At 41.8% G+C, this 26528-nt stretch overlaps 1 protein-coding gene across 1 annotated transcript in view; it reads right to left on the reverse strand.

The window, feature by feature from the left end:
- LOC118997585 (collagen alpha-4(VI) chain-like) overlaps nucleotides 1-25972 on the reverse strand; it is a 114921-nt gene extending 88949 nt beyond the window's left edge. The window contains exons 1-3 of the mRNA XM_037061315.1: nucleotides 25811-25972; nucleotides 6402-6490; nucleotides 888-1499 (exon numbers count right to left, since the gene is read on the reverse strand). Coding sequence (XP_036917210.1) covers nucleotides 888-1499; nucleotides 6402-6477 — 688 coding nt within the window. The 5' untranslated portion in view covers nucleotides 6478-6490; nucleotides 25811-25972. The remainder of the gene's footprint in view (nucleotides 1-887; nucleotides 1500-6401; nucleotides 6491-25810) is intronic.
- Nucleotides 25973-26528: the final 556 nt, after the last annotated feature.

Raw genomic sequence — 26528 nt, forward strand, 5'->3', positions numbered from 1 at the left:
ACACCTTGGTGGTGAGTTTGGTCCCTGGTTCGGGGCACATGCAAGAGGCAACTGATCAATGTGTCTCTCGCACATAGATGTTTATCTCCCTCTCTCTCTCCCTTCCCCTCTCTCTAAAATCAATAAGCATGTCCTTGGATGAGGAGCAAAAAAAATTTTTTTCACCAGTTTAGGCTCCATCACCACCAAGAGAAGCACAAAACTGATAGCAAGTACCTCATCACAGGTAATGACCTAATGCATATGGGCATCTCTGGTGGACTAAGCATTGTGATAAGCTCTTTACTTGCATAATTTTATTTAATGCTTTCAACAAGTCTCTGAGGCAGGTACTATCATCCTAGAAAAAAATGATAGATCCAGAGAGATAATATAACATGTCTAAGATCTCACAGTCAGAAAGCAGAGAAACAGGATTTGAACTCAGACCTTTCTTTTCCCTAAATTTATCCTCTTAACCAGTATACCAGAGCAACACACTAGTAGTAAAATAAGCCAGCTTCCTAGTAGTGAAATAAGCCAGCCTCCTTGGGGACCTAAGCCCCACTCTTTCTCTCTCAGCCCCCCATCCAGGCAATATGAGTAAATTAATCTAGGAATAATAATACCATAGGGACAGATATTTCTTTCATTAAAAATGAACTTATCCTGCATGCCTATATAGAACTGACATAAACCTGTAGGGTTTTTTTTTTAGAAAGGAGTAGATAAGTTTGGGTCAATGATTAGAAAAGAGCATATAGTATAGTTGGTTTAGTAAAATTTTGATATCAAAATCAAATATGCACACATGGGAAAAATAAGGACAGTAGATGGGGTGAATAAGAGATAAAGCCTTGAGTTCTGTGACTTCTAGATCAGAAATAAAAAGAGGAAATCCATTGTACCTGGGGAGATACGGTCAACCGGTTGTGCTGCCTTTGCCAAAGTATCACAGAGCTCCTTCTGCAGCTTCTGGGTGAGGCTGCCCAAAGAAGAGTAGTCGGGGACAAAAAAGACAAATTTCTCCACAGGACCGCTGGCAATCTTCCTGAGCTCTGCCTTAGATGTACCTCTGAAGCCAACGGCATAAAGCAGGATGCCCGCCCTCCTAAGTGCCTCAGCAGGTTCCTGCACCAGGTCCTCAGCTGGGCTGCTGCTGATCACTACTGCGACCCGAGGCACTCTCTGTTTTGCTCGGCTCCCCGTTCTTTCCTGGAAGTGGTGATCTAGAAGGTACTGCAGGGCCAGGCCCATCTTTTTGCCCCCAGAGCCCCCAGGTTTCAATGGCAACCTCCGAATGTGATTCAACACATCGCTTTTGTGGCCGTATGTGGAAAGTAGGAACTCCGAATGGGGCACGTCGCTGTACTGGGCCAGCCCCACGCGGATCGTCTCTCTGCTGACGTTGAAGCTATTCACCATGTTGTACAATAAGTGCCGTGTATTTCTGATACTTTGGGGGTCGTTGCTGGTGTCCACTAGAAACACAACATCTCCCACATAGGCCTCTCTGCAGCCTAGGGAAGAGAGTTAATTTCAGAGAAAACATTATAAAATTGACAGCTACTGGTTGTAAATACATCCCTCCCAAATCACTGCATTTACAACCCAAAGGTCTGCCCACACCGTTCTTTGAGGATAGCTAATGTGCACGCAGTCTAAACACCTGGGCTACCTTTGCTCCCTCATGGCCACCATCCACCCTGCTTCACCTGCCACCCTCTGTTCCACTGTAACACACATTTGACCCTTCAGTTAGAACCCTGACCATGGCCCTCCATTCATCTCTTAAGAAAAGAAACCAAGGAAACAAAAAAAAGCAAACAAATGGGACAACGTCAAACTAAGCAGTTTTTGCACAGCAAAGAAAACCATCAACACAACAAAAAGGCAACCAACTGAATGAGAGAAGATATTCACCCATGACGCATCCAATAAGGGGTTAGTATCCAAAAATACGTAAGGAATGCCTACAACGTAACACCAAAAGAAAAACCAAAAAATCTGATATAAAAATGGGTAGAGAATCTGAATAGACATCTCTCCAAAAAGGACATAGAGATGGCCAACAGACCTATGCAAAACTGCTCAGTGTCACTAATTAATGAGGAAATGCAAATTAAAACCACAATGACATATCACTTCACACCTGTCAAAATGGCTGTTGTCAATAAACCAATGAGCAACTAGTGTTGGTGACATGCGGATAACAGGGCCTTCTCATACACTGTTGGAGGGATTATAAATTGGTACAGTCTCAGCATGCAGGTTCCTCAAAAAATTAAAAACAGAACTACCACATGACCAAGCAATTCCACCTTTCGGTCCTCTGGGTATTTACCTGGAGAAATCCAAACTATTAATTCAAAAAGACACATTCACACATTCACAGGAACAAGTATAAAGGACACATGGCCAAAAACTAAGGGGGGTGGAAATGGGAGGGAGGTGGGGAGCACTGGAGGGGGCAGGGGCTGGGAAGGGAGTAAAAGACAGAAAACTGTACTTAAACAATAATTAAATTTAAAAATATATTTTAAAGGGGAAATAAATAAATTAAATTAATTAAATTTTTAAAAAGACACATTCACAACTGTGTTTACTGCAGCATTATTTCAAATAGCTGAGCTTTGGAAATAACCTATCTATTGATAGACAAAGGAATAAAGAAGATGTGGTACCTATATTTAACAGAATATTACTCAGCCATAAAAAAAGAATGAAATCTTACCATTTGCAGCAACATCGAAGGAGCTACAGGATATTATGTGAAGGGTAATGTCAGACAAAGGGAAACAAGCACTATACAATCTCACTTATATGTGGAGTCTTAAAAAAATAAACAAAAACAGAAACAAACTTGTAGATACAAAAAACAAACTGATAGTTGCCGGATGAGAGGGGGTAGGGGGATGGGTAAAAAGAGGGAAAGGCTTAAGATGTACAAATTGCCAATTATAAAAGCAATCATGGGGATGTAGATTACAGCATAGAAAATTTAGCCAACAATATTGTAATAACTAGGTATGGTTCTAGATAGGTTCTAGACATATCAGGGTGATCATTTTATAAGTTATATAAATGCCTAATTGCTATGCTGTACACCTGACACTAATACAATATTTTATGTCAACTATGATAATAAACTTTTTTAAAGATTTATTTTTAGACAGAGGGAAAGGGAGGGAGAAAGAGAGGGAGAGAATCATCGGTGTGTGAGAGATTCATTGACGGGTTGCCTCTCACACACCTCCAACAGGGGACCTGGCTGGCAACCCAGGGATGAGCCCCAACCAGGAATCGAACCAGCAACCTTTCGATTCTCAGGCTGGCATTCAATGCACTGAGCCACACCAGCTGGGGATGGCAATAAATATTTTAAAAAGAAAAAGAAACCAGCTTTCTACCAGTAGAAAATGCCACTGAGACCCCGCCGAAACCTCCTTTGCCAGCAACCACACTTATGGCCTAGTTGCTTAAAGTACAACAGTTAACTGCTCCTGTCTGGGACTTTGTCCAGAGACCTGCCCCTGGCTGAAAGGACCAGCCTCGTAGGGAAACAACTAGAAAGATACACCAACCTCACCAGCCTGGGTGGCCAGTGTTCGAACACCTGGGGATACAAATCCCTGATGCCCTTGTCCTAACTGAAACCATTCATGGTGCTATTTACTCAGGCCAAGGCTGGGTTTTGCCTGAGGCTGAGTCCCTGCTTCATTTCTTTTCCCACAAGCCTGTCTCAACCTCTCTCACTGCCTTACAGATTTGTCCTAGAGGGTACTCCCTCCAAGTAACACGTTCACCAAATCCCTGCTCAAGGCTCTGTTTCTAGAGAACTTGACCTAAGACATCAGTTTTCCAGCTATGACCTGTAGCACTCCCTAGCTGCCACCAGCCCCTTTTATTTTGACTGGTGGCAGTACCATAAATGGCTCACATTTGTCCTTTTGGCTCCCTGAACTCAAGGCCAAATTGTACACTCGTTTCTCCCAAACCCAGCTCTAATTCTGGGAACCACGTCCCCAACAATGATCCGACAGAGTGGTGCTCCAGCTGGGCCCATCCTGGTCTCCAGCGTGGAAGGGATCTGACACCAACCAGGCGGCTGCAGGGCTTGAGCAAAGAGCTACCCTCTCTCTTTCTCAGATTGTGTTTCTCTAGAATAAAAGATTGACCAGATAACCTGGTCTCTTTCAATTCCAAATTTGCTTTCCTGTGACACGAAGTAAAATGTGGATTAAGCACAGTGCTTGTGCAGATCAGAATGATAGATGACTATGATCTACCTACTTCTCAATAACCACACGACTTCTCCCTTCCCCTCAATACCTCACAAGTTCATTATCTGTGATGATGAAAGAACACGTAAATTAGTGATGGCAGGAGAAACAAAAGCAGAAACCAGTTAAAGAGGTTTAAAGTGTCTGGAAAACCAAGGGATAATGATCTCAGACTTAAACACACCTTGCATTTGATTTTGTGCCAGGAGGGTTAAAACACTGGCCTGGGCTGGCCCTGCGTTATCTTTCCAGCTTTATTTCTCTGACCGCTCCACGTTGTTCCCTGTGTTCCAGGCTCCTTAGTCCAGATTCTCAAACTTCATATGCTCCCACTTGCCCCCTGTGGACTTTTTGTTCTTCCTTTCATCCTTTCTCCCTTCTCATCTGGTAAACCCCCACAGAATCATATTCTTTTATCTCAGTTTGTAATGTAACTAATTCATCAGTAGGCGTATTCAGTTAATGGCAATCTCACCGACTAGACTGTGAGCTCCATGGAAATAGACACCATGTTTTTTGTTGGCCCACCACTTGTGTGTCTAGCATGGAGTAGTCACCCAAAGATAGAAAGGAGAAGACATATTGAACAATGATGAAACCAACTAAGGGAATCGGAAAATTTTAGAATCAGAAATGATTCTATGAGACTATGCAATGCCATATACTGTAGCCACCAGGTACATGTGCCTACTGAGCCCTTGAAATGTAGCTAGTACAGCTGAGAAATTAAATTTTAAATTTTATTATCGAATTTTAACTTAAATAGTCACGTGTGTCTAGCAGTCACTAAATTAAACAGTTCGAGTACAGAACAACGAATCCAATCCACCTATCTCACACATAAGGAAAATAAGAGCTAGAAAGACAAAGGAACGCGTAAATCCATGCAAAGAGCCAGTATTGGAAACCAGTCCTTAACCCGGACTGCCATAAGGAAGATTAAATTAAAAATCCACGTTACAGAAAGGCAGAGACCACATGAGAGTTGAGGTAGAGAAGGGGTAGGGGGGAGCGGTGGAGGAAAAATGGAGACAACTGTACCTGAACAACAATAAAAAAGAGAGAGAGAGAGAGAAGGACTGAGGAGGTTGCTGTGCTCTCTAGACACTAAATTCATTTGTCACTTCTAGCATCCTGAATGCCACCACCTCTTGGAATTTTGCCTAATGTCGGTCAGAAAGCCAAGTACAATCATAACTACTGAAAAGGCAGATGATATATGAGCCTAAAGCCCTTTAAGCTTTCTTTCCCTTTACCCCTCCCCCGATGCAACCCTGTTAAAGAGGAGAGAATTCAGTGAGTGCTCCAAGGATGGCTAACCGGTTTGTCCCCTTAACATCTCTTTCAGGAGAGATCAGACACAGACATGAAGTGTTTTTCTAATCTTCCCAATCAGGAGAAAGCTCACAGCTGCAGAATATTTTTCAGGCAAATAAGTATTGCTTCCATCATGTGTGACTTGAGTCTTGGATTACATTTTCATGCAGCGCTACTTTCTTAAATCCACCACTATCTTTCTGTCATTTGAGAAGGTGTTTGAAGCATGAAAAGGCTGACTGTCACAGTTTCTGTTCGCAAGAGAGGGGAGTCAGAGCCAAAGGGGAAATTTGGAGAGTGTCATGTCTTCCCAACAAATAACAGTCTGTGTAATTACATATGAATATTTAAATCTTGATACTGTCTCAGTGGGGCTTCAGGCTACTTGACTATTCTTCTCTTGATGAGACTTTCATCGTGAAAAGTCCCAACAATCTGTTGAAATGACTGCAAAAAATTTCAGAGGTGTCACTAGCATTTGGGGAAGTTATTCATTTTGTGATAACAATTACCCCTGGGAATAGTTCTGCCAAAGGAAACAAAACAAGATGCAGAATCAGTAAACCAGGCCCATGTTTACAAAAGCATTTGAAAGCCTGGTAATACATTCAGATATACCATATTTTTAATATCTTTTTTGTCACTTGGGGTTAAGCTTTGAAAAAAAAGGGGGTGCCACTATTGATTATAAGCTTGCAGATTCTAAGTTATTTTTTGAAGAACCATTTCCCTTTTTTTAATTGTGAAGCCCCTTTAAGATTGTCACTGCCACTAGGTTCCTGGCACAGTTGTCACTTTTGGCTTAGGAATCTGATGCATTACCAGTTCTCTGTGACTTGATGAAGCCAAAGCTAGCTGCAAGGAAGATGATCTTCCAAAATGTCTTCCAGGTCTCCATTCTAGATATGTACCTAGAGAGAAAAAGAAACCTCATAATTAAAATTATCAATGCCAGGAAGACAAACAAGCCAGTTAAGAAATGGGCAAAAGACCCAAATAGATACTTCTCCAAAGATGATAAACAGAGGGCCCATAGATATATGAAAAAATGTTCAACATCTCTAATCACCAGAGAAAGGCAAATTACAACCTCAATGAGATATCACTGTATACCTGTCAGAATGGCTACCATCAATAAATCAACAAACAAGTGTTGGCAAGGCTGTGGAGAAAGGAGTTCCCTAGTGCATTGCTAGTGGGAATGCAGACTGGTACAGCCACTGTGGAAAACAGTATGAAGTAGCCTTAAAAACTTAGAAATGTAACTCCCTTTTGACCTAGCAATTCCACTTCTGAGAATGTACCCCAAGGATTCTGAAACACGAATACAAAAAATATATACACTCCTATGTTTATAGCGGCACTATTTACAATAGCCAAGATTTGAAGTGCCCGTTGGTAGATGATGGATAAAAAAGCTGTGGTACATTTACACAGTGGCATACTATGCAGAAATGAAAAAGAAAAGCCGCTTACATTTTGCAACATCATGGAAGGACCTTAATTATGTTAAGTGAATTAAGCCAGTCAGTGAAAGACAAATACCATATGATCTCACTTATATGTGGAAACTAATAAACACAATAAACCAACCAACAAAATACTAACAGAAGCTTAAATACATAAAACAGACAGACAGCTGCTGGAAAGTTGGAGTGGGGAAGGACGGGATGGGATGAAAGATGGTGAAGGGTTTAACCAAAGAATATTTATGCACAACCCATGGACCCAGGCAACAACATGGGGATTAGCCTGGGGCTAGGTAGAGGTACAGAAAGGAAGAAAAAAGTGGGGACAATGGTAACAGCATAAAAAAAATTGAAATTAAAAAATTACATCTTCAGAGGAACTTCCGCCAAAATGGAGGTGTAGGTAGAAGCACTGTGCCTTCTCCCACAACCAAGTTTGAATACAACAAAGGTCTGGAGAACAAAGATGCAACCAAAGAAGAGAAAATTGAACTATACAGAAGTCCAACAACAACAAACCCTTCAACCGGACCGGTAAGAGGGGCGGAGCCAGCAGTGGAGTGGGGAAAGATCCCCCAACCCCAGGTGCCCAGGCACCTCCGTGTGGGGCTGACCCAGTGAGGGCTCAGGGCAGCAGGCTGGCTGCGGTCACACATTTGCACAGATAAACCAGCAAAGGAGTGAGCAGTGAGACAGACCGCACAGGCCCCAGTGGGCGAACCCAGCGGCGGGCTGACCACGGTTGCACATTTGTGCTCAGTGGGACAGACCCTGCGGCCTGAGGTGGCAGCAGGAGGCAGCAGAGGGGACCACCATTGCTTTCCTTTGGCCCTGCCCCCACATACAGTGTCATAACCTAGTGACTGAGTGGCCTGGCCCTGGTGAACACCTAGGGCTCCACTCCTCATTCGTAACATGCACAAACAGTCCAAAATATGGCTCAAGAAGGATTCAAAGCCCCAGAGCTGATAACTCTAAGTGACCAAGAAATAGCCAACCCATCAGATGCACAGTTCAAAATACTGGTGATCAGGATGCTCACAGAACTGGTTGAGTTTGATTGCAAATTAGATGAAAAAATGAAGACTACACTAAGTGAAATGAAGAAAAATGCACAGAGAACCAGTAGTGATGGAAAGGAAACTGGGACTCAAATCAATGGAGTGGACCAGAAGGAAGAAAGAAACAAACAAACAGAAAACAATGAAGAAACAAGAATTCAAAAAAATGAGGAGAGGCTTAGGAACCTCCAGGACATCTTTAAACATTCCAACATCCAAATTATAGGGGTACCAGAAGGGGAAGAGGAACAGCCACATGGAGAACTTATTTGAACAAATAATAAAGGAGAACTTCCCCAATCTGGCAAAGGAAATAGACTTCCAGGAAATCCAGGAAGCTCAGAGAGTTCCAAAGAAGTTGGACCCAAGAAGGAACACACCAAGGCACATCATAATTACATTACCCAAGATTAAAATGAAGGAGAGACTCCTAGAAGCAGCAAGAGATAGGGGGACAGTCACCTACAAAGGAGTTCCCATCAGACTGTCAGTGGATTTCTCAAAAGAGACCTTCCAGGCAAGAAGGGGCTGGAAAGAAGTATTCCAAGTCATGAAATCCAAAGACCTACAGCCAAGATTGCTTTATTCAGCAAAGCTTTCATTTAGAATGGAAGGGCAGATAAAGTGCTTCTCAGATAAGATCAAATTCAAGGAGTTCATCATCACCAAGCCCTTATTTTATGAAATGTTAAAGGGACTTATCTAAAAAAAAGAAGATAAAAAATATGAACAGTGAAAGGACAGCAAACTCACAGTTGTCAACAACCACACCTAAAACAGAAGCAAACCAAGAGGACGGCTAGATCAGGAGTGGAACTATAGAAACGAAGAACACATGGAGGGTTAGCAACAGGGGAGTGGGAAGAGGAGAAGGGGGGAGAAGATACAGAAAATAAGTAGCATAGATGGTAGGTAAAAAACAGAGAAGGGGGAGGGCGAGAATAGTAGGGAAAGTATAGAATCTAAAGAACTTGTGGACATAAACTAAAGGGGGGAAGGTGGGGGAGGGGGTGTGCAGGGTGGAGGGGAATAAAGGGGAGGAATAGAACAACTGTAATGGTATAATCAATAAAATATATTTAAAAAATAAAAATAAAATGAAATAAATAAAAAATTACGTCTTCAAACACTTGAGTACATCATATTGTACATTAATTATACATCAATAAAGTTGAGTTTTTAAAAAAGCCCAACTATGTCTTTCCCCAGATGGAAGCTTTATAAAAATAAAGGAGGACACGTTGCCACATTATTTCATAAAAAATGGTTTTGCTGGCCCATCTCACGAAGAATTTTGTAAACACCCAGAGTGGATACCTCGGACTTTCCTGTTTAAAGTTGTCCAGATATGGCAATCAAATGAGAAAGCCTATAGAGTCTGGCAGAACTTCTGTTTCCCACAGTGAATTTATTTGCTAGGACATAAACATTCCCAGAGGATTTTGCTGGTATTTTTATACAACCATCGGATGACCTGATAAACATCTGTGGCATGAAGTAATATTCAAATCTCTCAGGAGCACATCTGCCTGATAAAGTCTAGCCAGCCTGAAAATATTTCATATGTTCCCAGGAGAAGCAGAGCCTCACACTCCCCTCTCCTACACATGGGTCTCTTTCCAAAGACCCCTAAGAAAGATATCCACTCCCAATTTTGTTTCCTTTTTTTTTTTAACTCTAAGAAAGTCTATGTGCTTAATGGTGAAAACAACACAGCCGTCACATTGAATGAGGCGTTTCAACAGCGACAGGGAACCTCCTCTTCATCTTCACAGCCAGGCAACCTCACAGCCATCCTCGGAAGAGTGCAGGTGTAAGAAGAAGTATTCTTGGGGATAGACGACCCAGATTTGAGTCCAAGATCCACTGTTTAGGAGTTAATCTTAAGCAAGTTGCTTCACTGCTCCGTGTCTCCATTTCTTCATTTTTAAAAGGGGGCAATTATAGCTTGTACCTCCGAATCTGGTCATCAGGATTGAGTTCATTATCGTAAAGCACTTTACCCACGCCTAGCATGCAGAAAGCACTCTTTAAGTGTTTGTTATATGTAAAAGTAAAAAAGTATGTCCTCTAATTTGAAACTTAAAATCTTCAGAAGTAGGGGAACACTAATACTTTGCATACTGCATTAATAAAGCAGTTTGTTTTGTGTATTTTGACTCATATTCTTTATTTAATTCATTTAATTTTCACTTCTAATTGGTTGCTGCTTTGTAAGTTACTATACTCATATCTCCATGTTTCTCACCTCAGACCCGGGAAAGACCAGCAGAGCAAACCTTACTCTGCTCATTTCATTGACGGAAATGAAGAAATCGGGTCCCCAAAGTGAAGCAGCACACCAGAGCCACAGAGCCTGGGCTACCAGGGTGTGTCCCAGGTAACCTGACTCCAGGTCCAAGGATCTGGACCTCAAACATCTGCTTCAAACCCTTCAATGAAAGATCTTAAGTCCAGATTGTCGTTCAACTCCGCAGAGCCCACTTCCTGTAAAATAAAGATGTGTGAGCAATTTCCCACCCCCCCGCCCCAGGTTAAAATGTAATGTGAGCTTAAGACCTAAGTTCCTTTATTCACCAAGTGGGTCTTCAAAGAGCAGTTTTATGTCTAAAACACTATATTTGGTACTCCAGAGAATGGAATTACAAACTTACTTTCGTGTTTAGAGAACTAAACACTCCCTTTCGGGAGAGAAATTTTACATGCCAGAAATGATAAGAAATTCAGGAAACTTTGAGAATCATTCTTTAGATTTATCAAAGAGTTGTAACAAGTGCCCAAGTCACTGTTCAGTCTTGGGCCTTTTAAGCTGGATTTTTTATGGAAATGACTTTGTGATGCACAGAAATAGCATTCACCCAACAACTGAGATCCTCTCTCCAGAATGTGTCAGTGTAGTCGCCCTGCTTCCCTGCAGACACATGTCTACAGTGTATGCTTACTTTACTCCTTCAGAGTGACTTAAGGATACACATCTATTTTTATTTTCTGCCAACAGAAAATACTTAGAGACATCATGACTTCGAAGGAAGCCTGTAGGCCTTGATTCTGGTTTCAGCTTGACCATTTGCTCTGTAGGGACTTGAGCAAGCCGGTTCACCCTTCAAGGTTTATATGATGACTCCAGAGGGCTTCATGCTGATTTAAGACGCCTATTCTATTGTCCACTATATTGTAAACATTCCCAAGGTATGGGAATCAGTCCAGTGATTTGCCAAAAGCATAGTGTGATATAATTAAATTTCTCTGTTCCTCAGTTTTTACATCAACTTCCCTTTAATGCCACCTCGAGGAGGTATACAAGTAATTTAAGGAAAGATAATTTAAGATTATAAATATCTTATTCCCCAACAAACTTTCATCTAAATGCAAGTAAATGAATGCATGAATCTTTTTTTTAAAATTCTTGTTCAAGTACAGTTTTCTGTCTTATATTCCCAGCCCTGCCTCCCAGTGCTCCCCACCTCCCTCCCATTTCTGCCCCCCGCCTTAGTTATTGTCCATGTGTCCTTTATACTTGTTCATGTGAGTCCTTCCCCTTTTCCCCTGAAATTCCCTCTCCTCTCCCCTCTGGTCACTGTCAGCCTGTTCTCTATTTCAGTGTCTTTGGTCATATTTTGCTTGCTTGTTTGTTTTGTTGTTTAGATTCCTGTTAGTGGTGATATCATATGGTATTTGTCTTTCACCGCCTGGCTTATTTCACTCAGCATAATGCTTTCCAGTTCCATCCATGATGATGCAAAGGGTAGGAGCTCCTCCTTTCTTTCTGCTGCATAGAATTCCATTGTGTATATGCACCATAGTTTTTTGATCCAGTCATTTACCGATGGGCATCTAGGTTGCTTCCAACTCTTGGCTATTGTAAATTGTGTTGCTATGAACATCGGGGTGCATAGGTTCTTTTGGATTGGTGTTTCAGGGCTTCCTAAGATATACTCCTAACAGTGGAATTGAATGCATGAATCTTAAAGAATAGAACATTCTAATGGATTAAGGACAGTATGAGAAGAAAGAGGTTGAGAGTTTGATAGTGCCAAAAAGAATAATCCAAAATAAATTCGTACATTATGATTATGATTGTTACAATAAAACACCATACTTCAACATTTTAAACCCTTGGGTTAATAAAATTAGATGAAATATAAAAATAGAGTATTTACATTTCTATATTTTATTATGTCCTAATTATTAGTATAATGCAATAACCCATAAGAAATGAGTATTTTTAGTTAGCTGTAAATAAAGCTCCAGAGCTGTTTATGGGAATCTAGTGGGAAAGTCAAAAGTTTATAAACATCCTACAGCTGTTCATATGTGTGTGTTATACCAACGAAGAGGAAAATGTCTACATATCAAGGACTTACTATCTACATTATATGCACTATTTCATGAAGGTGTTTATATTGAATTTAAGCTGCTAAAGGGGTTTTGCATTTGAACACGTAGGACCCATCATGGAGGCAAAAAAAATGAAGCCACTAAATGAAGTGTGATTAGGTGGGATAGCATAGGAAATCCATTCTTTCTGGAAACAATTCTAATGGGTTTGGGGTAGAGAGAGACTTCTTTCAAAGTATACTGCTCAAATAGTTAGCTCATTAGGGCAATCTATTTTTTAAGGATTAATTTGTTTAGTTAAAACAATTATCTTGTACCCACTATAGCAATAATTGATTCATGGAAAAATCATTAAGAGATGCTAAACCCATTGGGTGAAATTGTGTTGGAAAACAGGACTTTAACACAGTCTCAAAGTATCCCCTCACAAATTAATCACAAGCACAAAGGGCAGAAAAGTATCTACAATGGGCAAACATGGTGGACACAACTTAAACAAGTGATCAATATTAATACCAACAATAATAGGATAAACCAACACCAAGTACCTCCTGATGTTGTGCCTGAGAACATTCAATATCACTTACACGGTAGCCCTCCTTAAAAATCCATGACCTAAATCCAATAATGAGGAAACAAGCATATAAACCAAAACTTGGGGCAGTCTGAAAAGCAGCTGGCCTGTGCTCCTCCAAAATAGTAATGTCGTGAGAGACAAGGAGAAACCGAAGTACTAACTGAGATTAAGACAGTCCAAGGAGACATGACAGCTGAAAGCAACACATGATCTTGGATTGCAAACAAGTAGTGCTATAAAGGACATGAAGTACGACAAGAGATAAAAATTTTAATGTGGACTGAATATTATATAAGAATTCTGTTTCGGTGTTAAATTTCCTGATTTTTGACCACTGTGTTGTAGTCATCTAAGAGAACATCCTTGCTATTAAGAATTGCACACAATATGTTATGGAGCCAGGGGTCTTTAGATCAGCTATTTATTCTCAAATGTTCAGCATATTATAATCCAGAAAGGGACAGAAATAAGTAGGGGGAGAGATAGAGATAGGGAGAGAGGGAGGGAAGGAAGGAGGGAGAGAAACATGCAATGCTCTTGTAATTTTTTTCTTGAGGCTTATAAACTCCACCACCCCAGAATTTCATGAGCTTGGCTTCACCAGCGAAGTGGAAATAACTAGCCTATTTTTCCTGAGGCATTTCATTCAGGAAAGATGCCTACAATCCACTAAGCAGATCAGGCCTCTCTCCAAAGTCCCTGGGTAAGTCAGGGCACTCTGCCACTCTGTACTTCCTCTCACCAGGAAACACAGAAAGAGCTAGTCATGATAGTGAATAAGGGCAAGATGGCCCTCTGCAATTATCTAGTCTTGTGTCACATACATGGTTTCTGTTTCTTTTATGTCCTTTAAGAAGAAGGTTGACCCAGATACTGGCTCTAGAAATAACAGGTTAAAGAAGTAGTTCTTTCTCTAAGAGAACTTGGAACTCTACTGGAGATAGATGGGTAAACTGCAGTTCCATGGGATGAGGAAAATACTATAGGAATTTGTACAAGGTACCAAGGAGCACAGTGGGTGAGTGCATCCCTTCACTTGGGTAAAGACTTCAGAGCCAATGTCACTAGAGTTGAAACTTGAAGGGTAAGTAGAAAGTTGCAAGTGGACAAGTGTCCTTCCAGGCAGAAGAACAGCATGTGCAAAGACACAGGAGAGTTTCAAGACACCCCAAATGGAGTTCATCCAGGGCCTTGGGAGCTAAGGTTTGGAGTGGTGGGAACTTGGGTAAACCTCCTTGGAGTGTCTGTACTATACAAGCTCTTAAGACATAAGTTTTATGGGGACCTTTGGTTTTCTGAAATACCTGAAGTGAGAAGGTGAGATAGAAGAGAGGAACTGGGCAGATTTTCAACAATAAACCAACTAAGCTCTGTTGAATTACATTTGCAGTGTTCACATACCAGTCTCCTTCAGGGTTTCTGTTCTCTCTCTGTGGGAGTCCCCCTCAACCATAAGAGTAAATCAGCCAACTCTAACACCCTATGATGGTGGCTCTCAAACTTGCACAACACATCAGAATCACTCAGAAGACCAGTTAAAACCCAGCCTCCTGGGCCCTAACTCAAGAGTTTCTGATTCAAGAGGTCTGTGGTGAGGTGTGAGAATTTGCATGCCGAGCCGGTCCAGGGGACCACACTTTGAAAACCACTCTTCCATGCATTTAGCATGCGATGGCTCCTTCCCAGACAGATGTCTTCAACAGCATCTCCAGCTCCACATGGAGAAAATCAAATGTCTATTAACTAAATGGTGAAAGGGAAAAGATGATCAATTTTACAATGTCTTCTGTGTGACTGAAAGGTAAGCAGAAGCTGCAATGTATTTGGATGAAAGGTCCAATGCAAATATGCAAAATTAACACATTTAAATTTTTTCTTTCTAATTATACCTTACTCTGAAATCCAGAGTTATGTTTATTCTCTCTCCTTATCTGTCTCTCCCTCTCTCTCTCTCTTTCTGGCCACTTAGAGTATTTTAACCCCTTCCATTTGGCTTTCTACGAAGATGTGCAGCATACCACATCTGGGCAACAGGAAGCTCCAGGAGGCAAAGAGTTGAGGGACATAAACAGAGTTTTCTATATACAGCACTTTAAAAACCACACAGCATGTCTGACCGTTAAAAGAAACTAAAGGTTAGCCTTAAGTGACTGAATAAACATTAACATTTGCTCTCTGCCCTCATTCACAAGTCTTATGACTGCTTGGCTATATATACACAACTTTGCTGCAAAATATTTGAGGGAGGTCGTGTCAAACATTTCAACTACAATGTGTCATTAGGCTCCAAAAGAAAAATACAGCAAGATGCAGGGTCTTGGAGCATGCCTCCAGGCAGGGACAAAGTTGACAATGGCCAGAGCACAGCAGAGCAATAAACGGGTGCTGTGGCCGTGAGACTCCCATCAGCTGTGGTCATCACAAGAGCAGCACACTTCAGCTGTAGGGTGTTCAAAATTTTGGAACCGAACAAAATCTCAGCAGTGAGGCATTTTTAAAGCATCTTAGACCCTCTTCACATCCTGATTCACCTAGTTTCTCATAACTCCTGGTTCATACATCCGTTACCTCATTTGCCATATTGCATTGTCATTGCCTGCTTAATGCTTATCTGCCTCACAGGGCTGTGAACACATAGAGGGCCTGAGAAATCATGGTAGGACTGGCTACATTGATGCTAACTAATTGATCTTTCCTTTTATGATTTTATATAAATGGTTGACCTGCTCAATGTTTTCATCCAATGAAAAAAGTATTTACTCAAACTCTTTCAGCTTATGTGTGGCTTAGAAACTCAATTGTTCCAGCATTTCTTGAGCTCTATCTCACCAGATAAATGGTAATAACTACCTTATCTTTCTGAGACATTTCATTCAGGGAGGATGCCTACAGTCCACTAGGCAGATCAGGCCTCTCTCTAAATGCCCTGGCTGTGTCAGGGCACTCTGCCACTCCGTACTTCCTGTCACCAGTAAACACAGGAAGAGCAGGTCATGATAGTGAATAAGGGCAAGATGGCCCTTTGCAATGATCTAGTCTGGTGTCACATACATGGTCCTTTGTTTCTTTTATGTCCTTTAAGAAGACAGTGTTTCCAGATGCTGGAGAGAAAGTATAGTGTGGAGCAGTAAAACAGATACCAAATGCGACTTTCAGTTTTCTGTTCACATGTCACCCCTGCAACATTCTTGTTATGTGACTTCTTGGAGTCTCTTGAACCCTCTAAGCCTCCGCTCTGTCAGCATCAAGTAGAGGCAATGACACCTTGCCATCACCACTTGGCAGGATGGCATGAGCTCATTGGGGAGGAAGGACTTTGGAAAATCTACAAAACTTGAGAGGTTGCCATTACCTTTGCCAAGCAATAGTCTCTTGACAAAGTCCCAAAGTGTTAGTCCGTCCTCGCTGACACAACCAGGCTTCAGCACTTTTTATTCCAAGAGAAATGCTTTGCTTGAATCACAGAGCCGAGGTGGCATTTTTGCTTCCTGGAGTCTAGGGAATAACCACACTATGATGAAAGTGAGATGTGGGGTTGTAACAGCCTTTTCACAGCAGTGAGAGGAGACTCCCCAAATCAAAGGCATAGGGTACCTAGCATGACACCAGCCTGGTGGCCATCTCATCACCTGGGTGACACAGCTCTTTGAAACTAGCTGCCCATGTTCTTTGAGCTAAATCTTTCACTTTTGCCTCCATGACTTCAGCTTGAAATGAAAAAGCGCCATTAAGTTATTCTTTGTATCATTTTTCAAATGTCTTAAATAGTGTATGATAAATTTTTTAAGACAAATAGAAAAAAAATACCCATTAAAGGCACCAAGACAAACCTATCTGGCCCTGAGAAAGATGAAGATACGTCTTTACAGGCTGTAAATGGCTAACTTTCTGAAGGTCACATGATTGTAAGATGAGTGTGTTTTGCAAAGTTCATTCAGACTTCACAGATTTGCAATAGGCCACTGATTCCTTCCCTCTGCCTAAAACAATGCACTCCATTCCTTGATCCCAAAACATGTGCATCTGTGCGCACACACCCACACATACACTCACACCTGGCAGGCTCCTTTCAAAACCCAGCACAAATGTCACCTCCCGCCTGTTCTGTTCTTCCTCTGAACCTTGTGCACTTATTTCAGCGAATAATCGGGCTTATTAAGACTGTGCCTTCATCATTTATGTATGCTCAGCACCTAGAACAGTTCCCTTCTTTGCTCTTTTATTTTTTTTTTCTTCCTCCTTCATTTTCTTCAATTCATGTCAACGGCAACCTTCTCACGGCACAAACCCAACTCCATGAACTCTCTGGCTCACACACACCCTACATTTAACCAGCCAGGAAATCCTGTTGGCTTTCCACTAAAGCTGTATATCCAGAAATTGATTCTATCCCACCACTTCTACTGCAAAGCCTGTCCTGAGCCACCATCCCCTCTCTTGTTTGATGACCACCGAAACCTCCCTGGCTCTCTCTGCTTCCAACCTTTCTCCCTGAAGTCTAGCCTCAGTACATATCCAGGAAAATCCCTTTCAAAACCTAAGTCACCTCTGCTCAGAGCCTTTTAACGAACGCTTGTGTTGCTCACAGTAAAAAGACAAAGTAGGTTACAAGGCCCTGTGTGCTGTGGGCCACAGTTTTCCCTCTGACTCCTCTCTCACTCTCACTCATTACACTCCAATCACCTCGGACTACTCGATGTTCTTCAAATAGCCAGTCACATCCCCTGGTAGGATCTTTGCATATGCTCTTTCCTCTGCCTCTAACACTCTTCCCCATACACCCCCAAATCTATGTGGCCCAAAAGTCTTTGCTCTGCTGTCACCTTCATACGTAGGTCCACCCTAGCCATTCTGCTTAAAATTGCTGCCCACCCTTGTTCTACGAGCACACTGACCCCCCGACCCTGCTCTGCTTTTCCTCTTTTCCCATAGTTCTTATCACCTCCTAACATGCTATATAATACTCATCATGATTTTTATTAATTATCCGTTGTTATACCCTTGCCTTTAGACAGAATATAAGCACTGTGAGGAATATTTTATTCTCCATCATCTGTCCCCAGGGCCTGGTACATTCTAGGTGTTCCACAGATTTTTGTTGCATAAAAAATTTTTGTTGCATTTGCTTGGAAAACACAAATGACTTCCTGTTCTTGAGATAGAATGTTCTATACAAAGATTTAGAGGCACTCTCTGGGAGACTGGTGGCCCCTAGGTCCTTATATTTTGGTAAATGAAGGACTCACTGCCAACTGGGTTTAGTTTTACATTTTAATTACAGTCCTATTTTAATTCACTTGTATTAAAAGTATAATCAGAACAAACAGCAGTGTAAATCTAAACATTTGGCAAGTTGTAGAATGAGTAAAACTAGATCACAGGCATAGTGTCGGAATAGACTTGGCTCCAGACCCCTGAGAAATCCGAAATTAAGCCAGTCTGTGACTGCAACCCACATGCAAGGGGGTATGGGAGAGGTGCGGCCAGAAGGGTGAATGCTTTAAAACTCACAGCCCCCAAATTCACTTAGCTAGTGAGTTGCCCCAACATAAGACACAAGATTAGGTTGGAATGTTCGAGCAAAACAGTCGTCTATATGATCTTTTTTAAAGGAGTCATTGTGTTTGTAGGTTCAGAATATTTCAGGCAAAAATATCAGGGAGATAACATCTATCATTTTACTTCCTAGTGACTCTGTAACTCACCATATTTTCTGTTTGTGCAAAAATATAAACAGGGGCTGGCTACTCTTAGTCAATGTCCAGATAAACACATCCTCAGACCGTTCAAAGCCCAATCCTATGAGTCAGAAACTACCAGACAGAACTATGTGATTTCAGATTACTTTCAGATACACACTCAGGGGCTGAAATTGAAAAAGACCCGGCTGTATTGGGTAGTCCCAGGACCTGTTTCTTAGTTTCTGAAGATCAATACAAAAGAAACAAAAAGGCGATAGATTTTTCTTCCGTAGATCCTGTGGAATAATTTTCAGCCAATATTTTTGATACTTTCATCCCACAAAAGTCACCTTTACTAGTCATCACTATCCTTATGTTTGTTCTCTGAATGTAAATGTAGAAATATCAGCCCCAGCTATCTAAAAACTGCATACAAAAATCTAAAACAGATCAATTTCACCTAACTTTTTCTGCAGTTCTTTACAAAGTAATCATTTCCTTGAGCTCTAGTAAATTATGGGCGTGCTGACATATTTAGGGAGAAGTATACTGATGTCTATAACTTACTTAAAAATTCACAAAATAATAAGATGGATTAAGGGATGAATAAGGAGATAGATCTGTGGAAAACAACCATATTAAAATGTTAATCATGAACCTAAGTGTTGAGTATACATGTATTCTTTGAACTTTTAAATTTTGTTGTATGTTTGAATTTTTCATAAAAATGTGAATAATCCTTTAACTTACTGGTTAAAATTGTGTATAGTAGTCAAATGGAAAGGAAAATAGTATTCAAATTGCATGAATCCTTGTGAGCTAGATGGACAAAAATTTTTATTGCTAACTCAAAATTGCCTGCCTTGGGCTGGAGAATGCTCTAAAAGGGGAAGTCATTTTGACCTGAGTTTTATGTCTCTACTAAGTCTGTTTATTCATCAAATCTTTAGTGTTTTCTTCTTCTTTTGGCCTTACATTCAAACATTAATCTCCATTTTCCAGTGAAATAATTCACACAACCTGTGTGAGTCCCCTGAGTCAGTTTCCCTTTTCCATACCGACGATACATTCTGGGTACAGTCACAAAGTATTTCCCGTATCCCTGCTTGGTGAAAGTTCAGAGAGGCGCAAATCCCTTCCGGCATGGTTTTCATTTAGAGGTTCCTCTTTCTCTGTATATCTAACATGTTCTTTTGGGGGGAGGGTTCATCTGAATCTTTCTCCCTGCCTCACTAGTTCTCCATCCCTTTCAGCCTCTGTCTCTTTCTCCTTTGTCTATATCATTTTGTCTCTGTCTCTACCTAGAAGTGAAAAAGTAGCAGTGTGTTTTCAAAAATAAAGGGAAACAAACTCAAGTGCCCCCAAAGAAAATTATGCCTAAGAAAAGAAATTTCCTCCTACCTGGCAAAGCTTTTTGGGCTGGTCCTTTCAATTTCTCCTTCTTATCTTCATCCCTTAAGCAGCTGTTTGAGCCTAGAGGACTGGAAGGCTCAAGAATATACATCAGCTTTTCTCCTGGGGGAAGAAAGGAGGGGCAAGAGGAGGAGCAAATACTGTGTCTGTGGTAGGTGACACACTGCTTGTGCTCACACAGTTTATTGCCATTAAATAAAAATGGTCCTTCACTCTGTAAACACTGGTCTTCAAAGTGAAGACAAAAACTTACCAGGGAGAGCATTCTCAAAATAATAACAATACCACCAGCAACAACAGCAATATATAAATTAGCTAGCATTTTTTAAATTTAATTAAGATCTCCTAGAATATAAAATTGACCCTATTTTAAGGATTTAGTCTCCACCTAAAGTCTCTAGACAATAAACTCATTGAGAGTAGGCACTGGGTATAATTCATCTTTGTGACACTGATATCCCCTGGATGTCCCCTAGCAAAGAGTCTTGGACAAATTAAGTCTCAAAACAGTATGTGTAATGAATGTTTGGATGGATGCATACATGACAGGTAGAAGAATGGATGAATGGATAGATAAATTAATGAACTGAACAATGACAAACAAACCCTGCGTTGATAACCTGCCCCAGGCAGGTAAAGCTCAAGTGTCCCCATTCTCCTTGAATGTTCTAAACTAGCTCACAACAACCAGATCAGGGTGAAGTCAAAGGAAATATATGGCATAAGTATTTATGCAGGTGTATACACGTGTTAAGGTAAGAGTTATGGTGCTATGCAAGAGACCTGACAATAATATGGCTTACAGAACAAGGAAGGTCATTTCCCTCTCACCTAATCGGTCCAAGTTGGGTATTCCAGGTCAGCAAGAGGCTTTCCCCCCCATTCATTCAGGGACCCAGGATGAGATTTGACACCTGCCATCTGAAGTTTCTGCGAGTACCACTGGGGTAGCCAGTGAGAAGGGGGGAAGAGCTAAACTTAGAGACTTCCTCCTAAATCAGCAAAGCAGAAGTTGCTCACATTCCTTCTACCACATTCCATTGGTCTGAGCTTAGTCACACAGCCATACATGTTTATTAATTTATTTTAGACAGAGGAGCAGGGAGAAAGAAAGAGAGAGAGAAACATGGATTGGTTGTCTCTTCCATGCACCCCAACACGGGCACCAGGCTCACAACCCAGGCATGTGCCCCGACCAGGAATGGAATAGGCAACCTTTGGCTTTGCAGCCTATGCTCAACCAGCTGAGCCACGCTGGCCAGGGTGGTCAGCTACCATTTCCATCACATTTTGTATACAATGTTTCAAAGTCTGAAGAACCATTCCCGGAATGGAATGTTGTTATGTTTCTAGCCTGAGTGTTCAAGGAAAGGGAGTTGCATAAAGTTTCCTGAAATAAACCGCCATGAGAAGGACAGTATACCACTAACAAAGTTAAATTCAAACTTCTCCATGTTTTTCCAAGGTGGTTAAATTCATCATAAACCCTAAAGAGCTCTCTACATGGAGGATAACTTCTGAAATAATAGACTACTTCGTTCTATTGATAAATTTGTCCCTTCATTATTCATGCTGTGGGTATAACAGGGCAAAGTTTTGTTCTACTCAGAAACAGAGTCACTTCACATATAGCTGAGTCGGTAAGTGGGGATCCAATGTTCTGATTCTCTCGGGGAAATAATCAAGCTGTCACATCTAAAATTCTTCAGCAAAAACAGTTCAGCTCAGATACCAAATGCCAACCAGTATTTTCAGTCTTCCGCTCCCTCCTTCTGCTCAGAAAGCCATGTCCTCCCTCTGACTCACCTGCTCAACAGCATCCCCCCTCCTCTAGTCTCCCTTTCATTCCCCAAGGTGGTAGCTTAGACCCCAAGATGACTTTAGGCTCATGGTGTTGAACTCTAATACTGACCCCAGATCCGTAGTAAGGTCCTTACTTCCTTTGTAACTGCAAAGCATTCACTGCCTTTCTTTACTCCGCACCTTCTCCTTGACATTCAGGCCATCTGCCTCTCCTCCTCCTGCGCTACTCTCCTACAGGAGAGGAGCTTGCTATGTTAGTTTGGGTTCCCCCAAAAGCAGAACCTGAGATAAAGACTTGGATGTAGGCAGTTTATTTGGACAGCAATTTAGGGAAGCAAGAGAGGGAACAAAGAAAGTAAGACCTGAAGAAATAAAAGCACAAAAGTGTGCCTTAATGAGCGTATTAGCTCTGTAGACAGCTGGAGTTCTGTCCTGCTGGGAAACCTCTGAGAAACTACGAATGATTCTCAGAAACATCCCAGGGGAAGACAGTTGGGATCTAGTCAATGGATGCCATTCCTTGGTGATTGAAGATTGCCCGTAGAGGAGAGGAAGGACTAAATCCACGACACTTCAAAGCAGACCTGTGAGCGGACTAAGTGAACTGACTTGGCAATGAAGAAAGCCCTCAGGAGAAGCTGGAGCCTCCACGGTGGGAGGCTGTGCGCAAGCTCAGGAACTGCCCACCTGCTGCAGGTGAGCTCGGGGCTGCGCCAAGCACATCCGGGCACGGGGTCAGCAATGTCTGCTACACTTTCCCACATCTTCAAAATGGAATCTTCTCACCTTCAAACCTCTGATTCTCCCTCCCACTGATTATTCTTACCGTGAGGGGACCAAATGCTTCAGATCAGCGTTCATAATTCCTTCCTCTTCGCTCTCACAAACGTTTATGCCAAAATCCACTATTGCTCTTACCGTGGAGTTCTGGGCTTGTCTCCCTCCGCCATCTTCCCCTCACTATATTGTGAGATGCTCAAGGGTAGAAACTCTATCTCCTTTACAAGGAGTGGCGCATAGAAAGAACTCAATAAATGATCAGCTCAATAACATACCTAAACTCCAAAAGACCTTCTCTGACTTCTCCTTGTAGTTGGAACGTTTCCACTTTACCTCTCTCCCTGATGTTTGACCACAAAAGCCATGCTGTTATTTCAAGAGAGAACCGGACCCAGTGTATCTACAGGGCAGGGTGAATGTGGGTGTATAGTTGTTCATATGGAAAATAATATAATAATTAATCAATAATAATATAGGAATAAACTCTGTGTTTCACGTACTCACAACTGCGCATCTATGTTTGCCCCTTCCTGGAAGATGAGTTCAGGGGGAAGAATTTCTTCTGTGAAACTGTGGGGGGAATGCTTTTGTTAAGTAACAAAAGAACATGAGAAAATTTGTTTTCTAAAACCACAGACTGTCAGAAACGTGGCTGTTTGAAACCACAGTCAGTGAGAATGGAACACCTCATTCTTGCCCGGAGGCTCTAAGTCATTTTAATAGGAAAAGAGTCTCAATTTCCAATCTCAGTGCAGAGCTTCAGACAAGGATCTTGCACACAACATTCCACATTTATCTTAACTCTCTAGTTCCCGAGAAAACAGGATCCTGAGTTTTCTGATCTCACTCAGCCCAGGCCTGATGTCTCCTCCTTCATACATGTCCTTGCCTTGCTTTGAACAAGCAAGCACAGCACTACTTTGTTGAAATTTTACCAAAACCCCACCCCTTTTTCCAATACTATGGCAAGTCTGTGCCTTCCTTGGTCTGGCGAAGCGCCTCACCATCCCCCTGGTATGTGGTCCCTTTGATCAGTCAGTTAACCCAACTTTATTGGATGGCAAGTGTGTCCTTGGTGGTCCTTAATCATTTCTAGCTCATTTGTCTGCAGCACAGATTAATTTATCAAGGTTGCTGGTCGCCGTCATGAAAAGCGCTTAGAGATAGACCCTGAGAAGACTGGGCAGGAAGCTTCAGTCAGGAGCCAAGTCACAACTTTTTAAAAGACTTAGGGGTTTTGAGAGTACAGTAGACTTTTGAGGAGGGCAAAGTTGTGTGGTAGACCTGGACCACGAATAGAAGGGGTAAAGGGAGTCACCATGACATGGTGAAACTGTGATTTCTTTTTTGCCTACCTAGAATGAAAACCACCCACCTTATGGGAAAATCCCATTTCACCCTCAGCTGCAGAGGGAGGGAGCGGCAGTGCCCACATCCTGACAGATCCAGGAGCTGGCACGTGACTCAACCTGACCAGTCAAAATCTTCCCTCAGATGTTTTTTCCCAATGTTTCTAGTTTTGAAGTTATGAGGCTGAATTTGCCTGTTGCCATGGTTTCAGCTTGGTAAAACTGACCTGCCTGATCCCAAGACACAGAGGAAAGCAGAGATGAAATCCTGCGGACATTCAAGTACCTGCCCACCCATAGTGTGGGTCTGAATGTGTGAGTGAGTGTGTGAGTGTGCTCACATGATCTCAATTTGAATTTTGGTCACTTGTAACTTAGAGTCATTGCTATAATACACTTTTCTAGCCAAGTGTTATTCCATCTTGACAGGTCTAAGTCTGCACTACTTTTTGACAGATGATGAACACCATATAATTCGACATCTTTTCCTATTTGCTTTTGCTACCAGGAATCCTAGAGCCAAACACAACACCCAGCTGCAGCAAATGTTTGTGCATTCAGAGAAATTAGCCCTGGAAAGACCATATGAATCATCTACTCGAAGTTCATTTTCCCAAGAAAACCTGAGGTCCAAGTAGGACACGTAAGCAATTGATAGTCATTTTCTTGGGCAACTGACAATATCTAGTCACTCTCTTATATTTTCTGTCCTTTCATTGGAAAGCTGCCTCAGATAAGAGTGTCTCCATTTTCATCTTCACATATGGGAGGGCAGATGGCAGAAGTGAAAGGGTAATCCCCGAAAAGCAGGGAGAAACAGGGGCAAAGATAATGGGATTTAACTGAGGAATTAATACTATTCAGATCTTGCAAAAGCCCTAAAGTTAACACAGAAGATGGAGCTTACAGTGACTTTAGAAAAGCAAAGGGTTATTGGGGAGCCAGGGATGGGGATTTTTAAGGCTGGTGTGAGAAGACTTGGTGCTAAACCCAGAAATTCCTAAATCATGGTTATTGTTATCATGCCTTAAAAACTTAAAGACACTTACTTATACCTAATAGAATAAATTAAGTGATGCTAGCTACAAATTTGTAACTCAGTGTATCCAATCAGATCTGTATAAAAGCCAGACTATGGATGAATCTTGAATGTAAGTCACCCCTCCTTTGCCCTTGGTGGGTGAGAAATAGATGAGAAAGGAAATGATGCAATAAATGTAATCCGTGACTCAGAATATCTTTGTGGGGTCTTTGGAAGATCAGATGCTGGCAGCCATGCAGAAGGACAATCGCCAACTCCACGAGCCAATAGGAAACCCCATCAGAAGAACACCTGCTTACTAGTGGACAAACTAGCTCTCCTTGGTAACAACGCCACCTCTCATTCTCAAATTTCTCTTGATCTGGAAGCAGGAAGAGATACCTAGTACTGTAGTCTAGTTTCCCATCCCCATCCCCTATAAACACAGGCACATAAAGGACCTCCTTGTTTTGGCTCAGGGAGGAAAGCATCAAAGACTTTAAATGACCCCCGCTCCATCCTCACACACCAGCTGGATCCTTGACAAGATGAGGAGGCCCTGTTATCACCAATGAATGCTGGCTGAGTGCTCCCAGCGGGAGCAGCACCCCACTGGTCTCTTGGAAGCTAAGACCAATCCCCCAAACTGTGGGTTTTGGAGAGACAAGATATCTGCACCCATGATGAAAAGCAGACAAGAAGGGATTGAGAAACCAAACGTAAACGAAACAACACTAACCTTTGTACAGTTAAAGCCTGGTCCTTTTGGTCATTTGCATGAGAACATCATTCCCAGAACTATATCCAGAGTGTTCAGTAACTCTGCCATATCATTCCACGGGCTGTGGAGAAACTGGTTTAAACGCTTTGTGGGTGAAGGAGAATTGGCTTTGCATCTTTATCTGCTAAAGTCACATGTTTAGTGTCGACTTGGATAGAATTTCTGCAAGGAGGAATGATATTACGCCTTCCCAAAAAATGCTTGATTTTCATACAATGACTAGTTAATTACAATAAGATCAAGAGATCATAGCCAGGGGTCAATGATCTCGAAGCTGGCCATAAATTTAACCTCCAGTAGCAAATACAGTTTACAACTTTAAGGGACAAACACTGGTCTCTACAATAAACATTCTAACAAACGTAGTTCCTCATACCACAAAGTAATAGTCTCAAAGTTCCTTTCGATGATCTTTCATTAAGTAAACTTTTGGCTATTACAGGAAACTCTGGCTTTCCAGAAAACTCACTTAGCCCGAAATCAACTGTATGAAAAGATACTGTTGTTAAGAAATCCTCTGGAAAATTCGGATCCATAAACTTGGCCTGGGGTTCGGGTGTTTTGAACAATCATCCTCAAGTGATCCTTGCATCCCCACCCCCTGAGTCCATAAGTTCTCCCACCTCTGCTTCCCTGCACTCCTGAGTCTCTTAATTCGCACGCTGGCTCATGGGAA

This window comes from Sturnira hondurensis, unplaced genomic scaffold, assembly GCF_014824575.4.
Source record: "Sturnira hondurensis isolate 20B ecotype Veracruz unplaced genomic scaffold, ASM1482457v3 Scaffold0013299, whole genome shotgun sequence".
NCBI classification, from domain to species: Eukaryota; Metazoa; Chordata; class Mammalia; order Chiroptera; family Phyllostomidae; genus Sturnira; species Sturnira hondurensis.